A 26194-nucleotide genomic window follows, 5' to 3' on the forward strand; every position below is an offset into this window, starting at 1 on the left:
AGAAGTCAACAGGAGGCTGGCGGGCAGGTTCCCTGGTCCTTAAGCAGCCCAACCAGCCCTGAACACAACAAAGGGCTGTTGTTCTAAGCCAGAACCAGGGCAGCAGCTGAACCAGTTGGCCCAGTACCCTACCATGGTCTGTGGGACATCAAAGGCTGGCTGTGACCTGAGCAGACAATTAGGATGTGTTGGTGTAGAGTTACAAAGTTCTAAGAGGTCACTCACAGATTAATTTTAGTATTGCAGTACAACCCCTTTATAAAGCAATATTACTAGCTTCTTTGCAAAACCAGCTTTCAGATTCCCCCCAAATCTAGGGAAATAAGTACAACACTGTTTGGTTGCTCTTCTGCATAAAGCTTACTGAAAAATTTAAGTGCAATTCCTGAGATGAACTAAGTAGCTTTAACATACATAGAACATAAGTTCAGTTTGTAAAGGATAGATATCAAGGGTGTTTTCTCTTAAAGTTCCAGATAACCATGTTAACTGAGACATTCATGAAGAAGGGGGGTGAGCAGCTCTGGAGTAACTGGCAAAGACTAAAACCACACACTATTGTCAAAGACACTCAAGCTGCAGCAATGACGTACAATATTCCCTTCAAAGAGTATAATCAGCACAAAGTAAAGCTTCTCAGTTATGTACTTATGCTATAAACAACAATTCAAGACATACCTCCCTACAAAGCAATCCAGTTGTGCTTTCTTCTCTGTTAAAGTCACTGTCAGTGTCATCACCATCTAACTCACCATACAGCAATGCCCTTCTCAGCAGCTCAAACCCCATGGTGCTGTCCCAGAAGGACAATTTCCTCTCTCAGTAATGCTGCTCCCCATGACACAACTTTCCCTTTTAAGCACCAGTTCCAAATGTTCAGGCAAAACTATTAAAGACAGACCTGAAGAAATGAAATACAGGGCCAAGATGTCACAACACCTCTATATCATACCAATCTTTTAATCAAATAAAGAGAAAGAAGTTCTCTTAGATGATCCAGTAGTAAAAAAAACACAGATCAGATTTTTTACCTCTTCACTAAGTCTTAGCATGGCTCCAGTAAGGCTAAAAACCACTCACTAATCGGGTATTAGCTTGAGTCAGCTACTGCAAACAGTCACATAATCAAGTCACACAGTCTTACAGCAGGCCATCACACAATCCTGTACTATGGGGTTCACAGTGACCACCTCTGGCCAGCTGTGAAACACCCTGAACATCAGTGTTACTTGGCTTTATTTTCCTTCTGTGGTGTAACACAGAACTTGTGCAGATTGCTACCAAATGGCAAAATGCATGAGAACCTGGTGTTATGAATAGCATTTAAAAAAAAAAAATGAAATAAAAATAGGAAAACAAAGTTGTTAAGACAATCAGTGTACAAACCTGAACCTACAGATTTTTATATTTTCAAAATCTACATTATGTCTTGGGTAAAAAGCAACTTCACTTTCATATCCCATGATTCAGGTGCTTAATACAAAGTTTCAAATATAAATACAGAAACCCTGAAGTTTGAAAAATACTTTTGTGGTTTCTCCTCAGTCCAGCATCTTCCTTCACATGTAAGATCATTCCCTTCTACGATCTTCAACAGGATCAAGAAAGCATCAAGCTAGGGCATTTAACTGCCAAATGCTGCCAAATTGGAATGCAACTGACACTATGAGAAAGCAAATTTCGTTTGCAAATTATCATGTCAGGAACTCAGCCACAGGTTTAATAACATTAGGGTCATACTTAATCATATTAAATCATGCAAGCAGCAATACCATTATAAAACTGTAGAGAGGAAGTATTCTCTTGTTTAAGAGGAGCATATGCTCATGCGCTTCATTAAACCGAACTGAACCTTTTCTGTGATGCTGTTCAAGGAAGGTCTTTAGGACTTCTTCCCTTCCCCCCGCTTCTTTGGGTTTTTTAGGACATAAGAGGTTATCTTACTGAAACTCACATCACCTGAAGAAAATCTCTTAGGGCCAAAATACTTTACAGAGTTAAAAAAAAGTTTTGAAGTTACATTGTAGCACTTGAGATTAAATTGACCCAAATAAAAGGAAAATGTACCTTTCCATTCTTTTTCTCCTCCTACCTAAATCATTTAGAACAGACATAATTTCTCTATCAGTCTTCACAAGACTTCATCCTGAGAGTTCCCAGAATACAGTAAATGTTAACTCCTGCACATTTAATGAAATACTTCCAAATCACAGCTTTTAGAAATAGATCCATTTCAGCCAGGACACCACCAGAACATAAGAGTTAAATACAACCGCTTTACCATCACAGTTCAACCATACTATTGTATTTCAAGAATATAGCTACTTCTTTCTGAAAAATGTGTTATTTTCCAGAAAAAAAAAAAAAGATTAATTACACTATGTAAAATATTACATATCCGGCTCAAAGGGATTTAGTATATTCATATCAACATCAGAGCTCTGTTCAACAGCAGTAAATTAAAAACACAGAAAAGCACTATTTTTCATAGCATTCAGTAATCTTTGAAATGCTACTGTGATCACAGAAAAGTAATTTCTACTTGCTTTTTCCTACTAGTTAAAAGGCAAAGTGCAATAAGCAAGATGACACAAGCCAAACATAAGATGAAGAGAGAAATAAACCAGATGGCATGGGAGTATATTTATATATACTTAAGTTATTCCCAAATTATGAAAAAAGGAAGATCAAAATGTTTTCATTTACCCTATAATCAGTCTTCTTTTAGAAAGGTGTTTCCAGATATTTTTATGTGAAGTGGAATGTGAATTCTAAATAACGTATAGCTGTAAACCAGGATCCATCATCATACAATTAATCTTGAATCCAACCTCCAGCTGAGCAGGGTACAGATAGCGAGTTAGACGGATGTAATTACAAAGTCCATCAGCAGTAAGCCACTGGGAGAGGTTGTAGGCTTTCCTGTATTTCTTCTTTGCACTGGGTGGTAAGCTATTTTTATCAAAATATATCAGGAAGGCACAGCTACTGTGGTACAGTCATAGCACTTTAATATTAGCTTTAGTTTGCATCATGTATTTTAAGGCACTGATTTTGAAAACAATGACAATTGCACTCCTATTTCTGTGGGCTGCAGTGTCTAACAGAGTGCTGGTGTAGGTATTGCATTCCCAGCTTCATTTCTGTCCTTTGGGAAGAACTCTCTTCTCTGCTTCAAACCTCTCCAACTGTAAAAGTGCGTTTTACTACTCTTCTGAACTTGTAAAGTGAGATTAATTGCCGAAAAAACATTATTTTGAACATAAATTGTAAGAAAAGATGTAACTTGGCAAGGCATTTATGCTTTTGTAATGCGCTGCCATAGTGGTCACATTCACTTATTAATTTCCTCTAAATGACAGAAACCCTCACAAAAGTCTTCAATTTGTTACTGTCACTATAACCTATGCATTCATGGAAATCAGAAATTTTTGCCAATTTTGAGAAAAGAGACAAAAATACCCTGTTGCACCTAAAAATCAAGTTTTCAAATGAAAGTGAACTGACATCTTTACACTCAGAGGAGAGATTTTGCAATCCCATGTCTAAACACATTATAGCAACTGTAACTTGACTATACTTCTATTATTTCCCATTTTCTTATGGCATCAGCATTGAAGGGGAATATTGAATAGCAAGGCATATGACATGTAGTTTGACATTTTCCACTAACTGCAAACCCATGAACATGCTTTGTGCTTACTGTCTGAAAACAGTATTAAGATTCCACATTCTAAATGTAAATACCTTTCCACTTCAGATCTCTAGGTAGTATTTTGCACAGCAAAAGAAGAATATTATGTCTTGGTACAATCCAGTCAATTCACATTCCACCACTGTATCTGAACTATTTGCATATCTGAAAGTTGCAGGAAAGATTATCAGTAAACTGTACTAACCATTTTACCACAGTTATCCCACCCAAGTTGGGGAAAATCAACTACATCTCCCATGCACAGCAAAGGGCTTTTTGTATGAGTTTTACATAGTAGTTGAAAAAGTAATCACAAAATAGACTTATGTCATGGAAGTCAAATCTGATAAAATGTTCAAAGGCAAATTCTTAATTTTAGGGTCATGAACAGACAATTTTAAGAGCGCACTAGAGTTCAGGGCATTCATACGCGTTTTCAGTTATGGATCACTGCGCATCTGGCCATGCCCAAGCCCTGGACTTCAGCTCAGCAATCATTCTGACCTTTAACTTCTGTGTTCAAACTGATATGCCTAACACAGATGTATTTTACTAGAGAGGCAACAGCTACAACAGTACTGGTAAAAAAAGCCTTTTAAAATATTTCTTATAAGCAGCAAGGAATTCTTCATGCAAACTGTAACTAGTAGTGAGGATAATCTCAGCTAACTGAATTGATTTTGTACCAAAGCAAACAGGGAATGCTCCCAATTGCCATCGCAAAGGGAGTTCAAGAAATTTACTCTTGCTTCTCTCAGCCACCCACTCCACCTCCTGTCCCTAGATCTTTTCGAAGTTCATCATCACTCCACCCATGCTACAAAGCAGAGACACTGCAAACCCAGGCTGGCTGGTACGCTCTCCCCTGACCCAGAGCTCCAGGAACACCTGAATTGCAAGGCAGGTTAAAAACAGTGTTAAATCCCAACCCCAACCAAGCCTGTGAAAGGTCACCTAGCTCAGCAAACAAGCTCTGGGCTTAAGCAAGCACATAAAATTGCCTGCGATCTATTTTCTTCCCCTTAAAGAACTCCACCTGATTTTCATGAAATTTCATGTGATGAGTTGCCTCATACTTTGTTAACAATACATTATTCACATCCTGCTCTGAATACACACCTTTTTCCCTCATCTCCATGGCACAAGTCACAAAGTCCTTCAGAGGTGGTCATTCCATAAACACCATTCTCACAGTTATCTCCATGATGTTTATTCCCAATTTTTGCAATAAGAAACTAAGGCAGAGCAATTAACATCACTAATGCTGGATGTTCAGCTTAAACATCCACAAAATGGCTGAAATTAAATTATATAGAAGACAGTTGGCAAAGAAAGCTTCCTTCTAAATGGCCATCTTTTAGGAGTATTGTTTTGAAAGGGAAATAGTTTTTTATACCAGCATGAAATGAGCATTCTTAGCTCAAGCACTAGCAGGTTCACTCTTAATGAAGGTCTTAATGAACAGAGCTGTCTCAAAGACTTAGAATAGCAGCTTTTCCCTGTGATGCCACTTCCAGCCAAAAAAACTGATATGCACTATATCTGATAGAGACAACTGAATTAAACTTTAAAGCACTCAAATTTACTTTATTTAAACCCTATCCTTGATCTGACAAAAGTTACAGGGAAAATTATATACATATTTTTCATTGTTTTCATCATGATAATTAATCCATGCTTAATGAAAACTATTCTTTGGGTAAATCCCATTTAAAAATAAATTTGTAAATTTCTCCAAGCTGATATAAAATTAAGATAAACCCGCAAAGCATTTGCTTTGAAGTAAGCTGTAAAATGGAGAAAAAAAAAAATCATAAGTTCAGTAAAAACTGTGATATGAATAAGCACTTTGACAAGCCCGAATTTTATATTCAGAAGGGTGCAGATATGCATATTTAAGATGCACTTATTAAAACACCCACAAACCACAAAAAAATGCTGGAACAGAAAGACTTTCATAGTTCACTTTTGTCCAGCATAACAGAAGAACTCAAGAACAATTTTATTTCTTCTAGAATTTTCAAAATATCCTTTCAGGAAATGCCTAGCCATTGCTGTACCTTGCAATCCAACAGCCAAACACAGTAGATTCATTACAGCTTCCCAACATGCCACACCTATTTATTACTTTTATTTACAAATGCTCAGAACAACTTTTTTAGCCAGAGTAAGTTCATAATGTAAACATCAAACATCTGTGTTTTATATAATTTCTTCAAAAATTATTTCATTTTGAAAAAAGTATAACTGATCATTATTCCTTTTAAGTCTCAGTGAAAAAAGCTGTCTTTAGCATAAAGATACTTCTTAAGAGAATGCAGTGTTATTTGTCCTATTAAGCACTTTCTTATATGTTTATCTTCTCCAAAGGAAAAGTGGGGATCAGAGAAGTAGCTCCTATGTTCCTCAGTTTACAGTGCTATACACTACCTTACCATAATTATATGTTCTATTTAAGATCATGCAGCTGAGAGGGGTGGGCAGAACACAAAAAATACCTTTAGTTTAAAATTCTATGGCATTAAACAAGATTAAAGAAACCACTTATAAACAGTATATTCCATTTCATTGCCTTTTAAGATGTAAAAGTTTGCATGTGTGAATAAGGCATATACATAACAGGTCTCCTAACACCACCATCATGAAAGGATATCAAGTGCTCAGTCAGGAAGGCAGAGAAGCCTATCTTCACAAAACACTGCATGCAAACTGGAAAACACGAGTACAGCAGAAAATTGAGAACAGAGATTAGCCAGCCAAATGAGACTCCCCTCCGTTAGCTAACAAAATTCTGTTGAAAGAATTAAGAAAATTAAGCACACTCCTAGTGATTTTTCTGAAACTGATCTAGAAAATATAGCATTCTTAATGCTATGAGTTCTACGTAAAATGCAGATACTATCCAACATGTGATGCTACTTAGAATTAAATCAAAGGCCAAAGTCTCATCATCTAATCTTCAAGGTCAGAAATACTGAAGCCCAAATAATCCGAAGTCACCCCCTCTCACTGTCAGAAGACCAAGGAATTATTCTCCAAAATTGTAAATTTTCTTATTATCTTTAATAAACTATTATTTCACCACAACATGCTATAAAATGGTTTTATTAGTTACTGTGGTTCGCATCTTATACAATAATGATTATTCTGCTATCATACTTCAGTAAAAACCTTAGTTTTGGGTTGGTTTTTTTTTTATTGTTCTCTTAAACACAATGTAGAAATAAGCCAAATTATTTTGATAATAAAGAACTGATCTTTAAAAGTGTCATCTACTTTCTATATGAAGATTTTTTTTCCCCCCCATAAAAGCGTTTCTCATTACAAAAGCAGCATCTTATTAAAAATTTCCATGCATAAATGTACACATAATAAATGCACTTGATGGAATGAATTCATGGAACATTTTATGTAGATTCCCTACATCAGCTAACTACTACCCTCAGATACAATCTGGCTCACATGTCCGTGAGAAAGCTAAACAGATTCAGAGCAAAACCAATAAACCAAACACAGTATTGTTGCAATGCAGACTTGCAGAAGAAGAAAAAAAAAGAACTTCACAGAAATGCTGAGCAACACACAGGGTAGCACCCTGAAATTTCTTATGAGGGAGCACAATGTATAGCACAGTACACGCAGCAAACTGTTCAGCACTGTAGCCAGGTAATAGCTATACTACAATCCTTCCAGTTTCACCAGTCTGCTTTTACCTTCTGGTTATGACTGGAAAGGGGGAAATTAGGGGCCCCAAAAGAGTGAAAGTTCAGTACCAAAACCATACTAACAACCTGGCTTTTTCCAACACTTAATTATTTAGCTATTGGTGGCTCAAAAATTACATTGAGATTTGACATTCTAGACCATGTAGGGGGATACTCTCTGGCAAATGAAATTTTATGCAAGTCATGTATGCACTGAAGATCAACTCAGCCAGAGACAGAAAAGCAGCTCAGTGTTTACATATTGTGCTTTCTTCCAGTCCAGCACACATTACACACTGGTTCAGTCAAACAACACGGTACAGAACAGGACTGCCACCAGCCTTGCCAGAGATTTCATAGAATCACAGAATGGTTTGGCCTGGAAGGGACCTTATAGATCATCTAGTTCTAACCCCGTTTCCTTCATGTATTTACTGATTTTCATTTCAATACCAATACTCTTGGTATCCTACCAAGTCCTAAAATCCCACAGCAGAAAGCATCTCTGTCCTCAGTATCTGAAACTCCTTCTCAGCATTATCAGCAAACATAATCCTGCCCAGTCAAAACACTGCTTTGCCACTTGCAGCAATGCAGTCCATGAAGTGTTCCTGACTACTGCAAAGATGCCAGAAAAACAAGAAAGGTCCATGAACCAGGGTAGCAGGTGAATATATTCTAATTATGAGCTAGTGTAGTGTATCTTAAAGTGCTGGCCTACACATTTTCAAGGCCAGCGATTTAGAAAAATAACTCACTAAATATCTCAAAGTTCATGTTGGCAGTCTAGACCCAAGTCAGCCTCATGTTACTCAATAGGGGGGGCACAGGGTTTAACTCATTAACGCAGACTAATCAGACCCTTAACCTGAAGAAGTAGTCAATGCATCTTACAGAAAGTGTCCTTTCCTAATAGGCCCTAATGGCAACTAGAAGCCTTAGAAACTTATATTTCTCCAGTAAAAACATCAAAGGCTGCCTTGTACACCAGCAGAGCAGCAAATGAAAGCTGTTGCAGTGTATCGAAACAGAGAGGAAACAAACAGGTACTCAAAGCATTCTAAGGACCACTGCCACACAAAGCAGAAAAGGGGCGAACAAGAAAGCTATATTTTTAGTACTCCTTTCCGTTAAAAGGAAAACAAAACAAAACAAGCCAACCAACACTTCAAGGTGCAAACAATATAACTGAAAGTTAATTCCCTCTTGAGAATACCTCTTTGGTGATTTTGAGGAGGTTTGGTACTGTTCTTTGTGATTTTATTATTTGTAAAACTCACGTTGTACTGACATAGTTCGTTCTGAGTCTTGCCCAACTCAAGAACTACATGGTGGAGCAGCTGACAACAAGCCAGTTAATCAATTACAAGGGAAAGCCTACTGTTGTTTAAGGCTTGTTCGGGGCTTTTTTGTTCGTTTTTGTTTAAGACTTAAGGTTTTTGTATTATTTTTAACCACACCTACTTGACTCAAACAGCCTTTAACAAACTGGAAGAGCAAATCTGTTAAAAACACAACACGCCCTATCTTCAATTAAAGGTTAGGCAAGCTCTCAAATAACATGACTCTTTCTCATAAAAGCATTCAGAAGGGAAAAAACAAACTGGACATTGATGATTATTTTGGAGATTAAGAAGTGAAGTTAGTATCAGAATATTTTCATTGTGGTGACGCATATATCCTCAAAGAAAACCTTTAGATAACCTGATATCACCACCATTAAACACACACTCACTTGCACACCACCTGAAAAATGTAACGTCATCATGATCTAAATGCAAAGTAAATCTTCTCAAAAATCATTGCAAATGTTCACAAAATCATCTAAGCAGTGTTTGAGAGAACTTTAAAACTGCATAGCAAGAAGCTTTCCTGAAAGAAGTCACCAACACCACATCTGTCAATCTCCTGTCATCTTATAGTTGAAGACCTCCCAACAACTCAGTCAAAGTCTCTTTCCACAAGATGATAAGTGAGGAAGATTACCTGAAATTATCTGTACTCCGAAAGAGCAAGATCACATGGTTACCGGAGTCTCAAAACTATCTCTTCCTAGAATTATTTTTCCACAAAAGCACACAACAGGAGAAAGCTATCCACACACACACACAAAAATAAATACAAATAGAAACAATAAAGGAGATAAATATAGTTTTATGCTTATTAAAATAACATGTAAACATCTATGTAATAATTTATCATCTGTACTTGGTAATTTTCATATGGATATTTACTACAACAGCTTTATTTCCCCAATCCAAAAAAGTTCTGATGCATTTAAAGAAAACCATACATACACACACCTGCCGGCTTGTCTGTCTTGGAAAGAAAGAATATAGTAGAAAAGCAAGATTTTGGTGCACTAACATCAACAGGACATAGCTCACCTGCACCAAGAGTCCAAAATTCCACCTACATTTAAATCAATCTGCAAGGAAAATACCTTCTCCTACACCACAGCTATGTGTTCCTCACACAAACTCCATTTTGAGCACTACTGAGAAGCAACCAGCCATCAGCCTCACTTTCTAAGGCCCAAGCGTACAAGCAGTACTTTACTGAAGACATCGTCTAATCCCAAGATCTTTGTATGCAAGGCCTGGATCCTGCCAACACTTGCACATACCTAACCTGATGCATATAAACAGGGATTACTCACATGCTGGAAGGTAAGTACATGAATAATAAGCATGTTCATGAATCAGCAATTACGTGCAGGTAGAATAAAAAGCCAAGCTGAAAGGAGAAGGGGCACAAGCGGCAAGAAAGTTGTCACAAGGCATTAATAATTCTAAGAGTAAATGCTCCCAACTGGATTCTTAGGAAAGCTAACTTAGAAGTAACTTTAAAGAGCACTGGCTTTGAGAATTTGGGGGTGGGGAGGAAGACCATTTCCTAGTTTATCATCCAAATACATGATAAATTGTCAATTATGTAAGAAGTCTGCCAAAAAACAGCCCTTAGACCATCCCTCTTAACCCAACCCCCCCAACTCTCCAGCTGAAGCCCTTAATGGTTTTACATTCTTGCTTGCTTGCTTTCTCCAGCTAGCCAGTTGCATGCCTGGAAAGCTTCTGAATTAGGGTAATACGCCATATTTAAGATTCAATTCCTTTATCAGCCAACCCCCCAAAAAAAAAAAAAAAAAGATTTTCTAAAATACAAGGAGCAGATCTCCAAAACAAACTAATTAATGCTGTGAACAAGCAAACTGCTGAGCAACTCAACCCAGGAACTGTGAAATTAGAGGCTTCCGAAGTTGTGAGGAAGAAGAAGGTAGGGGTTATATATATAAAATAGCCGGCCCTTAACTTCCTCTGAGACCAGTTCAGGCAAGAAAGGCCTTCTAAGTTATTTTGTATTATCCAGTAATCATACACTTCACATATCCTGAAGTGTTCACCCTAAGTGGCCAAGTGCTTCCATCAGCTTCTTCAAGATCCATCAATTCTAAGCACCTGGTTTGCTAATCACCAGCTTCTCAAACCTGCAAAGGGTTCCCTGTGAAGGTCAGACTCCTCCTGCACACCAGCTTACAACAGGAGTTCCCAACTCTAACCTTCTTTCTTAATTACAACAGCAAAGGATGCTGGTGTTACCACGTGTCACCATCAACACACCTGCCAGTGCACCACAAGCTATGGCAAGCACACAGATACACCAGTTAGACAGCAAACATTGTACGCTAGGTATTTGGAACTGGTTTCTAAGCTGTACTACCATGGGTCTCCTTCAACATTTTGCATTCGCAAGAATTAATATACCAGAGTAACACTAAGAACTCCAAAATACCGTCCTTTTGGAAGAGCCAGGCTCCAACATTCAAGATGCACTAACAATGCTCATCTCTTCAGGGGACAGCACCCGTCTTTTATGCTTTCATTAGAAAAGTGTTGGTTAGTCTCAAGACAAAGCTCAGTCAACATGATGTTTCCAGCTCCTACATCAGAATGATTCAGTTCTAAACTATCACCATTCACAGTAAGGCAGCCAATGACTTGCATGTTGAAGGTCACAAATAATGTTTCAGCATTGACCACTCAATAAAATTTGGGAAGTCACAGAAACCTAGATGCCTCAATTTTATTACTACAGCTCTTTTCATACAATGTTATATGCACTAACAAGTTTTGGCATCTCAATCGATGCTATGAACACTTTACATAAGGAAATGTTTTTGCTTTATTATATGTACAGCATTTTAAGATTATTTATATATTAAAAAAACACAAAACAAACAAACAGGAACTAATTGCCTTATGCTGTAACACCCAAAACATGATGGGGACTGAACAGTTCCGAAAGATGAAACCTCTGTCTTTGAGATTTTTACAGCATAAGAATCATTAGAAAAAAGTGAAAAGTAAAAGGAATTTATCAAGTCTTACTGGTATTATTCTAATAACCAGAGTTTTGAATAAGGAATTGTAATGCTATAAAATAGTAATTGAAATAACACTTACGACTCAAGAGAGAAAGAGAATTAGCAGGAGCAAGGGAAAGGCAGAAGCAAATTGAAAGGAACAAAGGAAAAAAAGGAAAAAAAAAAAAAACAAACAAAAAAAAAGAAAAAACAAACAACAACAAATAAACAGCAATACTTAGCTCAAATGGTAAGCAGCTAACAGAACTGGAAAGCCCAAAGTCACTACCCATGTGGTGGCTGTGGTCTTCATTATCTAGACCAAAGGTCCAAAAGTCTCACAGCAACCAACACTGGTTAAAGCTACAACAATGAGCTGAGAATGGTAGTTAAATCAAGTTAAAGATCTGAAAACTCTGAGGCAGACAATCTTTAGGTTTAACAAATAAATAAGGAGCTAGTTACAGAAAGTTCTTGGCTGTTCCTACTGATCATGTCGGAAAGATAAATTTCTGCTTCTATTTCAGGATACTCACAGAAGTAACAAGCTAAGAACCATTCAAACATGTGTATGTCTGCTCCCTTCTGTAGTTTTGTAAGATGCCAAGTCCTGCACGTGTTCAAACCAGCTCAATAGCTGTATGCACTGATACCACAAAAATCACTGTTATTCATTTTACACTGATGAAAACTGTGTCCCCATGAGTTTACTGTGGCCAGCTTTCTTTCCACCCTCTCTCCCTGAGCACAGAAAAAATTTAATTGAGAACTACCACCCTGGGGATCTGTGAATTACTAAAACACACATTTCCTTGTTTGGGATTGAGAGCCTGCCTCCATTCACTTACTATTAGACATTTCATTGGGAATACCCCTCCAGACACTTGCCAGAAAATTCCTGAATTTTTTTTAGCCTGGCAATTCCAAGAGATACCACAAATCTCAGATCATGAGAAGACACAGGTACTGCAAAACTAGCACTGGGTATTTTATCAAGTTTAATTACTGCTCAGCACTGTTGAAGACCTGTACTTCTCCTAGCGTTATTTCTGAATGCAGCCTGCTTTTACAACTGCACAATTTAAGAAGTCTTGTAACAAGGCTTGCGAAGCTACCCTGGGAACTAATAACAGGTCTGGAAAAACCCAGACATACTGCTCTACTTCTCCCACTCTTCAATTTTCAGTGACAGAAGGGAGTGTAAATTGTACTTAATTGTAAAATAGTCAGTTCAGTCCTCGAGTCAGTAAATCATGCTTTTACAATTTCTCCTCATTCTCCCCTCTCCTTTCCCAGGAAAGGCAGGCTTCCAGCATTACTTCTCATCATCTCCAAGCACTCCTACTGTCTTCTTCCCCCACCTCACCCCACAGCCGCCCAAGCGACCCTTTCTTCTCACCTGCTCCTACAGGACACCACATCCCGCCTCCACATCTCACATTCTTCATACAGTCTCTCGGCTCCCCACCAGCTCAAGTTCTCACGCCTGCTCACAAGCTCCTCTCACCAGTCACCAGTCAACGTTCTGTGGGGACTGATCAACACTTGGTGGGGGACAAGGAAGAGAGGGTGCAACGCAGAGGCCTCAGCACCAGCGCTGAGCCGTCACTCTCCCAGCTCCTCGGGGACAACCCTGGAATTACTGCCTTTCTTGTGGGTCTCCTCGGTGCTACAGTAAGAGAAGAGGGTCCCAGCTCTCTGTCTCCTCAATTCATACATACAAAGCTTGCCTTTTGTGTTTGCTTTTTAATAAGCTCAAAGACCTTGCAACATTTAGAAGTAAACTTTGTGACTTCAAATCAGATATTGTCTGAAACAACTCCTTTATAAAGCAGAGGGAGGAAGCTGATATAATCCCTCTAAAAACACAGAGAAGTTTGAATTCTAACTTTTTCCTACTCCTATACATGCCCACATTTACTTTTTGCACTGGAAATAAACACTTGATCTCTGACCAAATTCAGTTAGAAAAATAAGTCTTACTACATAATAGAAGGAAAACTTTCAAAGTCAATCTACAACCCTCTCTTTCCTTCTTGCCCCCTTAAATACTCTTTAAGAATGCAATTTGGAATTTTAAATTTTTAAGTTTTAAAACTTAAATTCTGATCTTTACTCTGTTAAATGAAACACCTCTGAAGCCTAACATGCTCTGCTTTTAAAATCCGAAATGATGCTAAATCCTTACAGTAAGAAAGCCATTATGTTATGGTTAAACCTACAGATGCACACTCACTGATTGCAGCTGTACAGGTGCAGAAAAGTAGAAGGCCAACTGCTAATATAAAAGGAAACTGTGAACCTCAAAGTTTATTACTTGTGAAACCAGCAGCAAAGCTTTTTAAGCTTAAAAGTCTACCCAGCCTGTGGATAAAGCATTAGGAGTGCCTTTGTAGCCCCACAAGTTCATCTCAAAAACAAATTCCAAGCTTGACATCCAAACCTGCCTCTTCCCCATTTTTTTGTATCACAAAAATGTAAGTACAAAACCCTACATTATCTGAAGCAGTCTAAAGCCTACATAGTTTCATTAGATTTCTGGTTTAACCGTTTAATTACATTTAAAAGAAAATATATCTTTAACAGTACTTGTCACAGTGAGGTATCTTGCACTGTAATCTTGTCTTGGACACTTTTTATGTCACAAAATTCACATTATATCAACTATAAGAATGAAATATTATCTGCTTAGCAAGATACCTTAGAGATAACTGAATGCTCAGAAGTCATTTATTTCCACATTAAAAGGGATATATTCTATTAGGATACAGGATTTCTCACATGCATGATGGAGGCAATTTGTCAAATTAAGTAATAATAATCTATCACTTCATTCCAAAATAAATAAATAAAAGCAGTTGGCACACTACTTAAAGAATTAGTCCTTGCGCAAAGTACTGGGAGATTTTAAATCAGCCAAACAGTCACTTTCACACGGACAGAGCAAATTTCTCACAGAAACATTTACACAAAAGCATAGTGTAGTAATCAAAGGTCTCACTCAAGGATAAGGACTAGTATCTCTAAACATGACTAAGTGAAAGAGAGTAAATAACACTTTGTTTAGCTTCTGCCTTGACAGAAGGTAGTTTCCTGTTAGATTTTGCACCCTGTTTACTAACACTGTTAGGCACACTATTCTCAAATTAGAAATAAAACAAGTTTAAAAATATACATTGGAGAAACTGTGATCCCCAAACCACTACACATATCTGTATTTAAAACAAGCAACTGGAAGCTACTATAGAAGATAAAAATATTTAAATGGAAACTGAACTGGGGAAAATTCTACAAATAAACGAAAGCTCCTTATAATGTAAAGACAGAGTTACTTACACTCAAAGTCTCTTGGCAGTTACTAGGACCCCAGTTCTTTCCATTTAGTAGTCAGACCAACCGTTTACTACCCTCCATGCTGTGTAGATAAACACTTGTAAAAGTGTCAGCTCTACATTGTCCAGCCAGCTGCAAGAACTATATGTTGGTATAAATAACAACCTGAGCTTCCATCCGAGTTTACATATCACCTTTGAAGTCCAACAGGAGATGATAGTTAAAATAAGAAGGAAGAAATCACAAAGTAATGGTACACATGGCTGATATTAAAATGGGAAGAGAAGCACTCATGCCCATGTAGTGAGCAGACTATATGCTGAATTCTGCAACTTCGAACAAAATTATGTTGATGATTACCTTCCCTTTTCCCTCACAACAGCAGCACATTGGACGAAGAAATTAGCAAACACTACTACAAGAAGTTATTGGTTATAAATATTTTTTATCTCTCTAGTAAGTCTCCTCTTTCAAGCAATAATAAAGTTAAGCGTACCACTCTAAACTGTCATTTTTTCATACACTAATGGTATTTCAAAAAATTAATTCATCTGGATAAGGTCAAGTAAAGGGATATTTAAGTTATATATTTTTTGCCTTTAAGATTTGAGGCATTTTATGTAATATACAATGAGGACTAGTTCACTTATGTATTTTAAATACAGAATCCAACAGTTCTCCTTGCCATCATGTTTACAGTTTGCTACTACCCCGAAAGAACAAAAAGCAATTTTACTATCAGCCTTCAACATCCCCAGTGAAAAGGAGTATAACTCCTAAGTGGCAAGAGAAGAGCAGATGGGTGGTCAGACTTCCTACAGGGAGATATTAGCATAAAACCCAATTACATCTGAATACAGCCTCAAACAAGAACCTTTCTACTGCAATTACCCTGAACCATTAACTCTTTGCATAACACATCCAGGACAAACTCACCAATAGACCAGGATTTCTCAGTGACATTCAGTGGGCACACAAGCAGCCTCCTGACTAGTTACCATGAGACCTCCCTCAGGGGAGTCAACTTGGAATATATACAACAGTGCTTGAGGACTCAGGTCCTTTACCTTCCTACATGCATGATGGTTTATTCCTAAACTTACTGTCAGTCTCCTGTGTACTAATTTGTAAGCATGTTTATCACAAGGGAAACAAAACCATAATTCTCAAAGTTAGCTCTTTATTACTACTGATAAACAAAAGCAATAAAATTTTAAAACCCACCACGTCAGGGAAACATCCTTCCCCACACAGACATTAATTTAACTCAGATTAGCTTCATGAACGTATTCAGTCAAGGAGGATCTAGTTACTCTGCCAATGGAACTACTTGTCCCTTGAGAGCTCAGTGTTGCAAGACATTTTGCAATTCCAACTTTTATTTTAAAAATGAAGAGTATTACTATATCCAATGTCTACTTCATTTTTTTCCTGCCATTCATGTTTTACATCTTTGTTTTTCAGGCCGAGCAATGTTAGTAGCCCAGTACCATTAATGCATCTTCTCAACAGGACAAGATCGAGCACGAACCTAATCATACAAAAAACATCATGGGTCCCATTCTGAAAGGCAGCAAGTGCCCTCATCTCCCATTGATGTCAGACCACATAATGTTAGAAGTGTTAAGGTCTATTGTTCTGTCCATTTTTCCCCCTCCTGTGAGGTCCTGCCATATATTCATTATGAAAGACCATACACTACAATACACTGATATAAAACAAAACATAAGACCTTCACACATTTTTTTTTGTGTTTACCAAACTCCTAGCATCAACAGCATAAATAAGAGCAGAGTACACAGTGCAAATGGACATGTATGCATTGTTTTCCAGACACAAGAAGCTCTCTAAAGGTTTTCTTTTCTTCGAGAAATTGAACTGTTTATAAGAGCCAGGAAGCCCTCCCAAGGCAGTTCCTTACTGAAACAGGCAGTCAGCCTGCAATTCCCAAATCTGGAAAGAAAACCAAAAGGAGACCCCACATTTCTGAATCAGTCAACTTGGACACAGACTGAGAGAGGCTACCTACACATCGCTTCAACAACTGCATATTCTTTACCTGTAATCTATAATACAGAATTACCATTTACTTAAAAGTATTACTCTTGTAGGAACACAGCTGCACTTGCAAGGCCTTGCGTATTAGCACCAAAACTTTTTTATTGTTATTTTAAAGGCTGGTATTGTCCCCATAAAAGCAGACTGTGGCTTGCTTTGGAGAGGGGATAATAGAGAAAGACCTGTAGGTCAAAGCCCAACTTAGTTATGAAGAAGGTTTACACTCAATTCTTCTGGTCTGGTTTTGCAGTTGAACCAACTGGTTTCCCGTTCTAACCACCAAGAAGAGTTACGATACTAAAGCCTTAAAGAAACATATGTTTGTCCGGAGAAAACCAGTTAAAATATTTATTCAAACGCACATCTGCTGGCGTCCTGCCAGCCAGCCTCGTCCAGCAGACCGGCTGCAGGGGGGAGTTTCAGTTTTGCCCGGTCAAGAAGCGACTGTTTAACACCACCGGCGCCGCCAGAGGAGCTCGGGGGAGGAAAAGCCCTTCGGGTACGGTTTTCCCCAGACCCAGCCGGCACCCGGCTTCAAGGCGGGGGCAGCAGCCGCAAAAACCAGGCTGGAGTGGCTTCTCCTAAAAGCACCGCACAGCATCCGCGGCACCTCCCGGGATCCGGCATCAGCGCGCCCGCCAGGAGAGAAGGAGGAGGATCAGGAGCCCAAAACAAGGATCGAGAGCCCAAGTGCAACCACAGGAGAGTTTCCCCCCGTTCCCTCCGGAAAAGGGGGGACCCCCCCCCCCCCGCTGCCACCCCGCTCCCTTCCCACCTTCAGGAGTGGGGGGTCGAGGGGCCAGCAGTGCCCGGCCGCTCCCCGGCCCCAGCGGGGGTGGGCGGGGGCAGCCGCTGCCCTCCTCCTCCTCCTCTTCCTCCTCCTCCTCCCCCGGCCCGGCGCCCCGCGCCCCCGGCCCCACTCACCCGCCGTCTCGGCCGCCGCCGGCGCCCCCGCCACGCCGTTCAGGTAGAGGATGGAGAGCAGGTGGGGCTGCGTCTTCTCCAAGGCCACCCGCAGGTCCTGGAAGTGGTCCCGCTCCTTGGCCAGCAGCAGGGCGATGAGCAGCTCGGCCTTCCCGCCGCCCGCCGCCTCCAGGTCGCGCAGGTCGCGGGGGCCGAGGGCGCCGGCGGCCTCCAGCAGCTCCACCACCTTGTCCACCTCGGTCATGGCCTGCGCCAGGCTCTGGCGGCACTGAGCGAGCAGCTCCTTGTGCTTGGGCTCCATGGCCGCGGCAGGCCGCCACCAGCCAAACTTCGCCCGCCGGGGCCGCGCGTCGCCGCCGCCCCCCGGCCCCGCCGCTCCGCCACCGCCGCCCCGGGGAGGCGCGGGCCGAGGCGGGGCTGCCGGCCGCCCTCCTCCGGCAGCTGACGGCCCCCGGCGAAACTTCGTCCGGGCAGGACCTGGGCCGAGGGCGGCTTCGCTCTTCCTCCTCCTCCTCCGGGCCGGCGGCCGCCGCCGCGCTCCCCCTCAGGCAGGCGGGGGGCGAGCCGCCGTCACGGGCGGCTGCTCCTCTTCCTCCTCCAGCTGGCGCCCCTCTCGCCGCCTTTCCGCGCCCCCCGGGCGGCGAAACTTCTCCTCCTCCTCCTCCTCCTCTCCCCTGCCCCCGGGAGGGGGACAGCCGGGAGCGCGACCTGCGGGAAAGGCGGCCGCCGCCCCCCGGGCACCCCCCACCCCCCGGCGGGGCAGCCCGGACAACTTCTCTCCTCCGCTCGCTACAGGCCACACGGCCGCGGGGCGAGGAGGGGGCGGGGGGGGAGATGGCTTCAGCTCCAAGCGCCTCCTTTCATTCGCGGGCGCACGCAGCCATATTGGTTGCACAAGGCTGCCGCCTGCGCCGAGACGGAGCTGCAGCAGCGCACTGCCCGCCCGCCCGCGCCTCTCCCTCCCTCGCCTCCCGCCGACGCGCCGCAGCGGCAGCCTCTCCCCCGGCTCGGCCTCGGCTGCCGCCCGCCTTCCGCCCGTCAGTCAGGGGCTCCCCGCGGGGCGCGGAGGCGGGGCGCCGGCGCCCCTTCTTCCCCTTCCCCCCCAAACCCCGCGGGGCGGCTTGGCGGGAGGCTTTCCCCGTTCCGCCCTCCGGGCAAGCGGGGCTTCGGCGGGGGCGGGCGGGGACGACCAGCGCCCGGCGTCTCGGCGGCGAGACAAAGGCGGCGGGGCGGCGGCGGCGCTCCTCCCCGGCGGCGGGGCCGGGGGCTGCCGGCGGGCCGGGGCCGGGGCCGGGTGCCCGCGGCAGCGCTGCGGGGCCGGGGGGCGGCTGCTTCACACGGCAGGATTTATTTTGCCCCAAACCGGAAGGAGCAAAACATCAAAGTGGTAACAGACCGTCTGGGGCTTTGTCCGTCAGAATCTACAAAAAGGAAAGTTTTCGGACAAAACACCTAAACGTTAGTGATACCTGTTGGCTCCTCTTCCCCTCAAACGTAGTTTCGTCAGCGTTTCGCGGATAAGCAGAGACTGGGTAGTTTCCCAGCACAGTACCGATGTGTCTGTACTCCGCAGCAGCAGCGGGGTGCAAATGTTCAGCAAAGAAAAAGGAGGATAACAACCTTTCTGTCTGAAAGTGAACAGTCTGCTGACAGCACGGAGCAGTGCCTTAATTTGCAAACAGCTAGGGGAACAGGCTGCAGAATGACCACAAGCAATTATAATCTTAAATTCACGCTTTATATGAAAGACTTGTGGGTATGCTTCTGATACCCTGCAAAAATGATAGGGGCTGTAATGACAAAAGAACATTACTGGTATTTGTGTCAACCCTGTTACGTCCAGTAGCAACTGAAATTTTCTGAAAGACCTCCTGTCCAAACACTTGTATGCTTTATTTAGTGTCCGGAGGGCTGGACTGGGTGAGGCACAAGAGGAATCAATTGTTCCCTAAAATTTTCTGTTAACACACCCATTTGGAGAATTCAGATGCTGAACTCAGTTTCAAGTCAGTTATGTAGTTGCACAGATGATGATGATGGTGATGATGTCTCTCATACATGAAAACAGCCTTGGGTTACATGCATAATCATGATATGCATTCTGCTGCTACTAGTGGAGACAAATACAGAATAAAGGAATTTAGGGATTTATTTTTTTTTTTCAACCTTAAATGCTATTATTTAAAGCAATATTTGAAAGTATGGCATGATTTTTAAATTACTTTTTTTTATGCTTGGTTCATTGTTACTTACGCTCTTGTAGATTTGTTTCTTCTGATTTTGCATCCATGGCTTTCTTATGAAGTTCCTTTGCTAGACAAAACACACAGAAATTAGTTTTGTTGGCTAATGGCCGATGTTGTAAATTCCTGCAAACTGTGTTCTTTCAGGACAACTTATATTTATCAGAAATCTGCTCATTTCCCTCCAATATGTTGGGCAAAGTTTAGCTGGTAAAGCGATTGTACATTCCACAAATACTAGGTAACACCAGTATGCATTAATTGTTGTCTTCAACTCAACAGAACGAAATTGAAAGAGAACGGAGCGAAAAGCTACCGGTAAGAAGTGCAACCTGCCTGGTGTCGCCCAGGTCACCGCGGAAGCAGGCACGGCTGGCGGCTGGCGCCCAGGCAGTCCCCGTCTGCGCCCGCGGCAGAACGCGGGGCGAGTAACCGTGCAATTGAAAGCTTGTGTGAGGCAAATGCGCAAGACGACTGATCAAAGATTGCACAAATTATTCAAGCGTTTGCCACTTCTTAGGGTTTTCTAATCTCAGCAGTCCTTTGACAATATTGTTTTATCATGTGTGTGCTTATACAGTTTCCTGTTAAGAAAATGAAACAAACCGTCACATTTCATTACGGGGCACTATGAGAAGAGCCATACTTTAGATCTATGCATCAGTCCTCTGCTACTTGGAATAATAAGGAGCGATCTTGGTTTTCGTCCTCTGCCTGAGTCAGCACTCCGATATGTGCTCTTCGTCAGAGGTTGCAGTAACATGGGAATGGCATCGTTGGGGCAGGGCGTAACTCGGGAATCTGGGGTCCCATTCCAAAGTGTAGAGGGAGCTGTGCCTTGGCAAGTGTTTGCTCAATTTACTCCTGCCTTTCCCAAATGTGTGTCTTAGTCCTTTGCCTTCTCTTCCAAACCAAACATCAGTCTTCTCATCCTGGAATGCCTGCCTCGCCTTTTGCTTGCAGACCCACATCTCCCATTGCCATTGCTCAGATGGTGCCACAGAGCAGGCAAATCCCTCTCATACCAGGTTTCTTTCTTTCTGGCAATACAGTTTCTATCGTTGTCATGTCCAAGTCTCTCACATTCCATGTTCTTGCAAATGATGATTCATCTTTGCTCCCAGATAAATTTTGCATTGCACGGGTAAGTTTCTCTCTTTCATGAGTCCAGCTGGCAGGCAAATCCCTGTGTAAGGGAGGGACCCTGCTGTTACCTCGATTGCATGACTCAGTATAGACCTTCCCCAGCAAGTGCAGGGAAAGTCGTTGTAAGACATGCATATATGTCATCTTTGAAGACTGAAACTATGAAACGCATGGAAATTTATTATGCCAAAAGCTTGTGAAGTGACCAAAATTCAGATTGTTACAGTACTCCAAAATCTACAGTCCTACTGGCAAAATAAGAAGCAAAAGCAATTTTCAATTAATTCATTCCTTCTCCCCTCCAAAAGAAGAAAAAAAAAAAAAAAATAGGCAAAACCTTTTGGTTCCCCTGCCAAGTTTTCAGAAAAATAATATATATGTGGAATAAATTTTCAGAACTAAAATCTAGGTTAATCAGAGACAGATCACTGAAATGAATTAAAGTCTACGACTTGCACTGACTATGAAAGAATCAACTGGGTGTTTATCACAGTACCAAAAGGAAGGCAGGCTTTTTGTTTGTTGGTTTAAACAACAACAAAAAAAATAAATTAAAAAAAAAGTAGTTAAATATAGAGCTCTAACCCAGGATGTCATAGGTGCTTGTGTAAAATTGGATTCAAACCACAACTTGACAAATTAATAGAAAAAGAAGATCTGCAGATTTTTCTAGGCTTTGGGAAAGCTTTCTGAATTTAAAAAGAAAAAAAAAAAGATTTGGAAATGCAGATAGAGTGTATGCTTTGGGCGTTAGAAAAAAAGCATGGACTTTCTGAGAGTGCATATTAACCTAGCAATGCCTATGAAGTCTGAGAAACGTTTGAGGAACAAGATGGGGACAGGGAGGCAGAAATTTGGTTTCTTTTTATTGACTTTTGTATCTTCTTTTCAGAACAGAAAGGCGAAACACCAGTGTTTCCATACAGAAATTACGTCTTTCAAATACAGATAAAACGTGCAAGACTTAAGAAGGTATCAGACCTTGGGAATGATTTTCAAAAGCAGAAATTGGAATAAGAAAAATCAAGTTGGGTGTCAGCTTGGTATATCTGCCTCTGAAAAACCTCCCTCTGTATATTTAAGACAGGGGCAGCGAAATACTTTTCTGGCAGAATTTGCTGTTGGGAGGACAGGATCATCCTCAGCACAGGCATTAGATTTCAGCAAGCACAGTTCTGCAGCTGGAGACTGTTTTTGTTTTAAGTCCATATAATTCTGTGCAGTGAATGAAATCCCAGCAAATTCCACAATATTAACTACAGTGTATATATGTATATACATACATATATATATAAAAAAAAAAAAAAAAAACAACATGCAAGCCTTTGAAAAAATTAAGATCAGAATCAAGAGCAGCAATTAAACTTTTACTACAAGAAGATTTTGTTCCTGTAATTGACAATACACATTTTTTATTATGCAATAATCATCATGCTCGTGAATGGAAACTCAGCATATTTCCTGAAATATAATGTTGTGTCATACATTCACATTATAAACTAAAAAGATATTCAAATACATGTAATCTAGCACATAGTTCTCACTGTAAAAATCTATCTTCCATACAGGTCAGAGAACTTTAGGCTGAAACCAAGATGAGTCTGAACATGATGACAATCAAGCAGGAAGGGGAAAGGGAAAGAGGAGAGCAAAGAGGAAGAAAAGAAGAAGAAAGCAGAGAAAGAGAAAAGCCTAGCTGCTTTCCAGATGGATTTACATAAGATAGTATAAAATGTTGCACCTGGAATGGCAGGGACCACACCCAGCAACTGTTCTTGTGTCTTGCAAAATCTTTGCTTCCAAAAGCCGTTAGGTGATATTTATAGTCTACATTGTTCATCCACATACTGAGTGACACTATTATATTATTTTAGCTTGATATTTTCTGATCAGGTGCCCTTTAGAAACATCTTGTATTTAAAACAGATTTCTTATACTCACTTTAATAGGACTTTTAATAAGACAATAATCTGTGCAAAAAATACTTGTCACTCCTCAAATACTTCCTCCTTCTCTGCACCTACCTGCTTACTGAGTCACAGCAGCAGCTCTGATGCTGTAGTTTTTGAATTCCCTCTTCAGTATCATCAATCAGAACCAGTCAGAAACTCTAATGGCCAAAAGTGGAGGATTTTCTTTATGATCAGGTACTTTTCCTACTGTTTTTAAATACGTGGGAGACATTCTATTTGCTTTTTGGTTCTGGAGCCCTTAGGACACAGGTCTCCAAGCTTCATTGGCAGCCATGTATGCTAGAAAAGGTTTTGTAATGAAAGCTAAGCTTCTCATGTAATCATGTGATTCAAGCAATGAAGGCTTTAGTGAAAAATATTGAGAGATTTACAGTAAATTAATGGAAGCTGACAACACTGTGTGGATCCTGGGGAGATTATACAGTCTCCAAGAAAGGTATATGAAAAATACAAGTGATCATCAAGTTAAGATTAGGCCTGTCTAGATACAAAGTAAACACCATAGAAATTTTGTAATAGGTGGTGTGTGAAACACTACCAGCCAAGCAGTTCTCAATGGAAGCTTAATTATTTCAGAATGATGTAACCACTAAACAATTATTTAGCATTTTCAGGACAGGAAGGTGTTGGTCTAATGGGCCAGCAGATCAAAAGTTGTCATTTTCCCATAAAAAGGAAAGTAACCCTAAACATAATGTGACCAGTCTCGGCACTGCCCAGGCAAAATATTTCACCTGGCACTATCTCCTCCAGGACTGGGCTATGCCCATAAATCCGGAGGTCCTCACTGTCCCTGCCAAAGCCGCGGGCTAAGGGAGCTGCTGTCAGACTCTCACAGAAGCACAAGGATCATTTATCTTTCTAAAAATGTGTAACCATGAACTCCCAGTGATGGTTTAGCTCTTTCTTAAGTTAGCTCCTATGACATACAGAGGATTATATTGTTTTTCTCTCCTGTAGTCTTAAAACCTACTGGCTATTTAATCTTGCACTGCACTAGGCAGTTTTCAGATAGTAACTATTTTGGCCCATCCTGACTCTGGGCAGGGGCTGAGCTGGTAATTCAAATTAAAATGAAGATGATCAGACAGTTACTTCAGTCATTAGAAAGAAAACACCTTGTCTGCTGAAGGTTTTAAATTTCCCAGGGCTGTTGAAAAAGCAAATAATAATTTAAAAAAATGTTTTACTTAATCAACTAAAGATTTGCCTGTTAAAAGAGGAAGACAAGGCCTTCCTGTAGGGCAGAATACCTGTCAGGAAGGGTGGTTGTCTGGGGGTGGGGCCGGGGGGAGAAGATAAGGGTAGGTAAATTGGCTCCTTCTGGAGCTGCAAATAGACGCAATCGTTTCTGTTTCTCAGACAACTGCTTCCAAAAACAGGCAGCAAAAGAAAACCAGCAATACTAGGGAGGCACATCAGTGCTGATCCTACAGGGCTGTAAGAATTTTGACTTTTGTAGGAAGGCACCCTGCAAGCTCATCCCAAGTACTCGTCTGTTTAGAACAGAACTGGAGAATGATTTGATTTTCTCTTGGAGAGTGGGCTGATTTGTGATGTAGTGAACTTCTGTAAGTGAGTAGATGTTAAACAGCCCCTCTAAAAGCTGTTGCTTGCAGTTTGTTAATGGTTTAGTTTACAGGTCAATTTTTAAGTCAAGCCAAAAGAGTTTATTTATACCAATCATTTGCTTTTACTTCTTTCAGCAGTAATGGAGAGATACAAGCAAATGGGTGCCCTAAGCATCCCTGGGTAACTTCTATAAACAGGCCATGTACAAGCTGGGAATTCATAAGAAGAAAACCCAAGCTGCAATTGAGGGTGGTAGACAAATGTAATAGTAAGGACTCCAGAGTAAACCTCGGCAGAGTTTCAACTTCTTCATTGTGTTTCTGTCACCAATGAGCATTTTCAAACTGGATTTGAGTCTAGAGACTCTTGAAGAAAGAAAGGTATTTTTTTATGTTCCATTTCATATTTGAAGCTTCAAATATGCTAAGCATTACATATGTACTTCTATTAGCAAGTAGTTCCCCTGCTCACTGACATGCAAGAGTTCAAGAATTGAATACATCTCAGCTACAAGACAAGTTTTCAGAGGTCTCTAAATCAATGAAATGACCTAGTGATTAATCCAAGACTCTGCAGATAACTGTGATCCTCCCATTGATTTTAAACGGCCTTGGTTCACATGTCTTGCTCATTGTCTACCAAAATATAGACATTTTAGTCTACCACTAGAAAATGTAGTGTGTTAAAAAAACCCTGCAGCCAGAAAGAGAAGTTGTTTTGATAGAATCTAATTCGCATCAGACATTAGCCCAGTGGGTATAGAAAGAGGAAAAAAACCATCTCATCGTGCCTAGTGGGCAGAAATGACAAAGCAGAGCTTTAGAAAGCCTGAGGGGCAGAATGCTTGCAGAGTCACATGAAACACTGTCTGAGACACAGAAAAACGCACACTTTTACAGATAGAGAGATTGGGCAGTGCTTCAATTGTGGGACAGCTCGACTTGAAGAAAAAGGTTCCTGCTGCTAACCAGAAGCCGATAATCCTTGAAAGCTCCAGGGCAGTCCAGACATCTCTAGTCCAAGCCCAAAGAGCTCCCTGAGGAAACGGAGAAAGGTATGCGTGCAACTGTGGTTCTCTGTGCTTCTCTAGGCACCGTGCCACACCTGTCTTTTCACACACTCCTGAAGAGCCAGTCCCACAGCTTGTCCGTTTTGCAATGCCTAAACTGAGGGGGGAACAGAAC

The 26194-nt window shown here is 41.1% G+C and overlaps 1 protein-coding gene across 4 annotated transcripts in view; it reads right to left on the reverse strand.

Moving 5' to 3' along the window:
* DLG5 (discs large MAGUK scaffold protein 5) overlaps positions 1-19280 on the reverse strand; it is a 113006-nt gene extending 93726 nt beyond the window's left edge. For all 4 annotated transcript variants that reach the window (XM_042789455.1, XM_042789447.1, XM_042789453.1 and 1 more), the window contains exon 1: positions 18077-19280. In XM_042789455.1, the coding sequence (XP_042645389.1) occupies positions 18077-18377 (301 nt within the window). In that variant the 5' untranslated portion in view covers positions 18378-19280. The remainder of the gene's footprint in view (positions 1-18076) is intronic.
* Positions 19281-26194: the final 6914 nt, after the last annotated feature.

This window comes from Tyto alba, unplaced genomic scaffold (genome assembly GCF_018691265.1).
Source record: "Tyto alba isolate M040663 unplaced genomic scaffold, T.alba_DEE_v4.0 Super-Scaffold_1, whole genome shotgun sequence".
NCBI classification, from domain to species: Eukaryota; Metazoa; Chordata; class Aves; order Strigiformes; family Tytonidae; genus Tyto; species Tyto alba.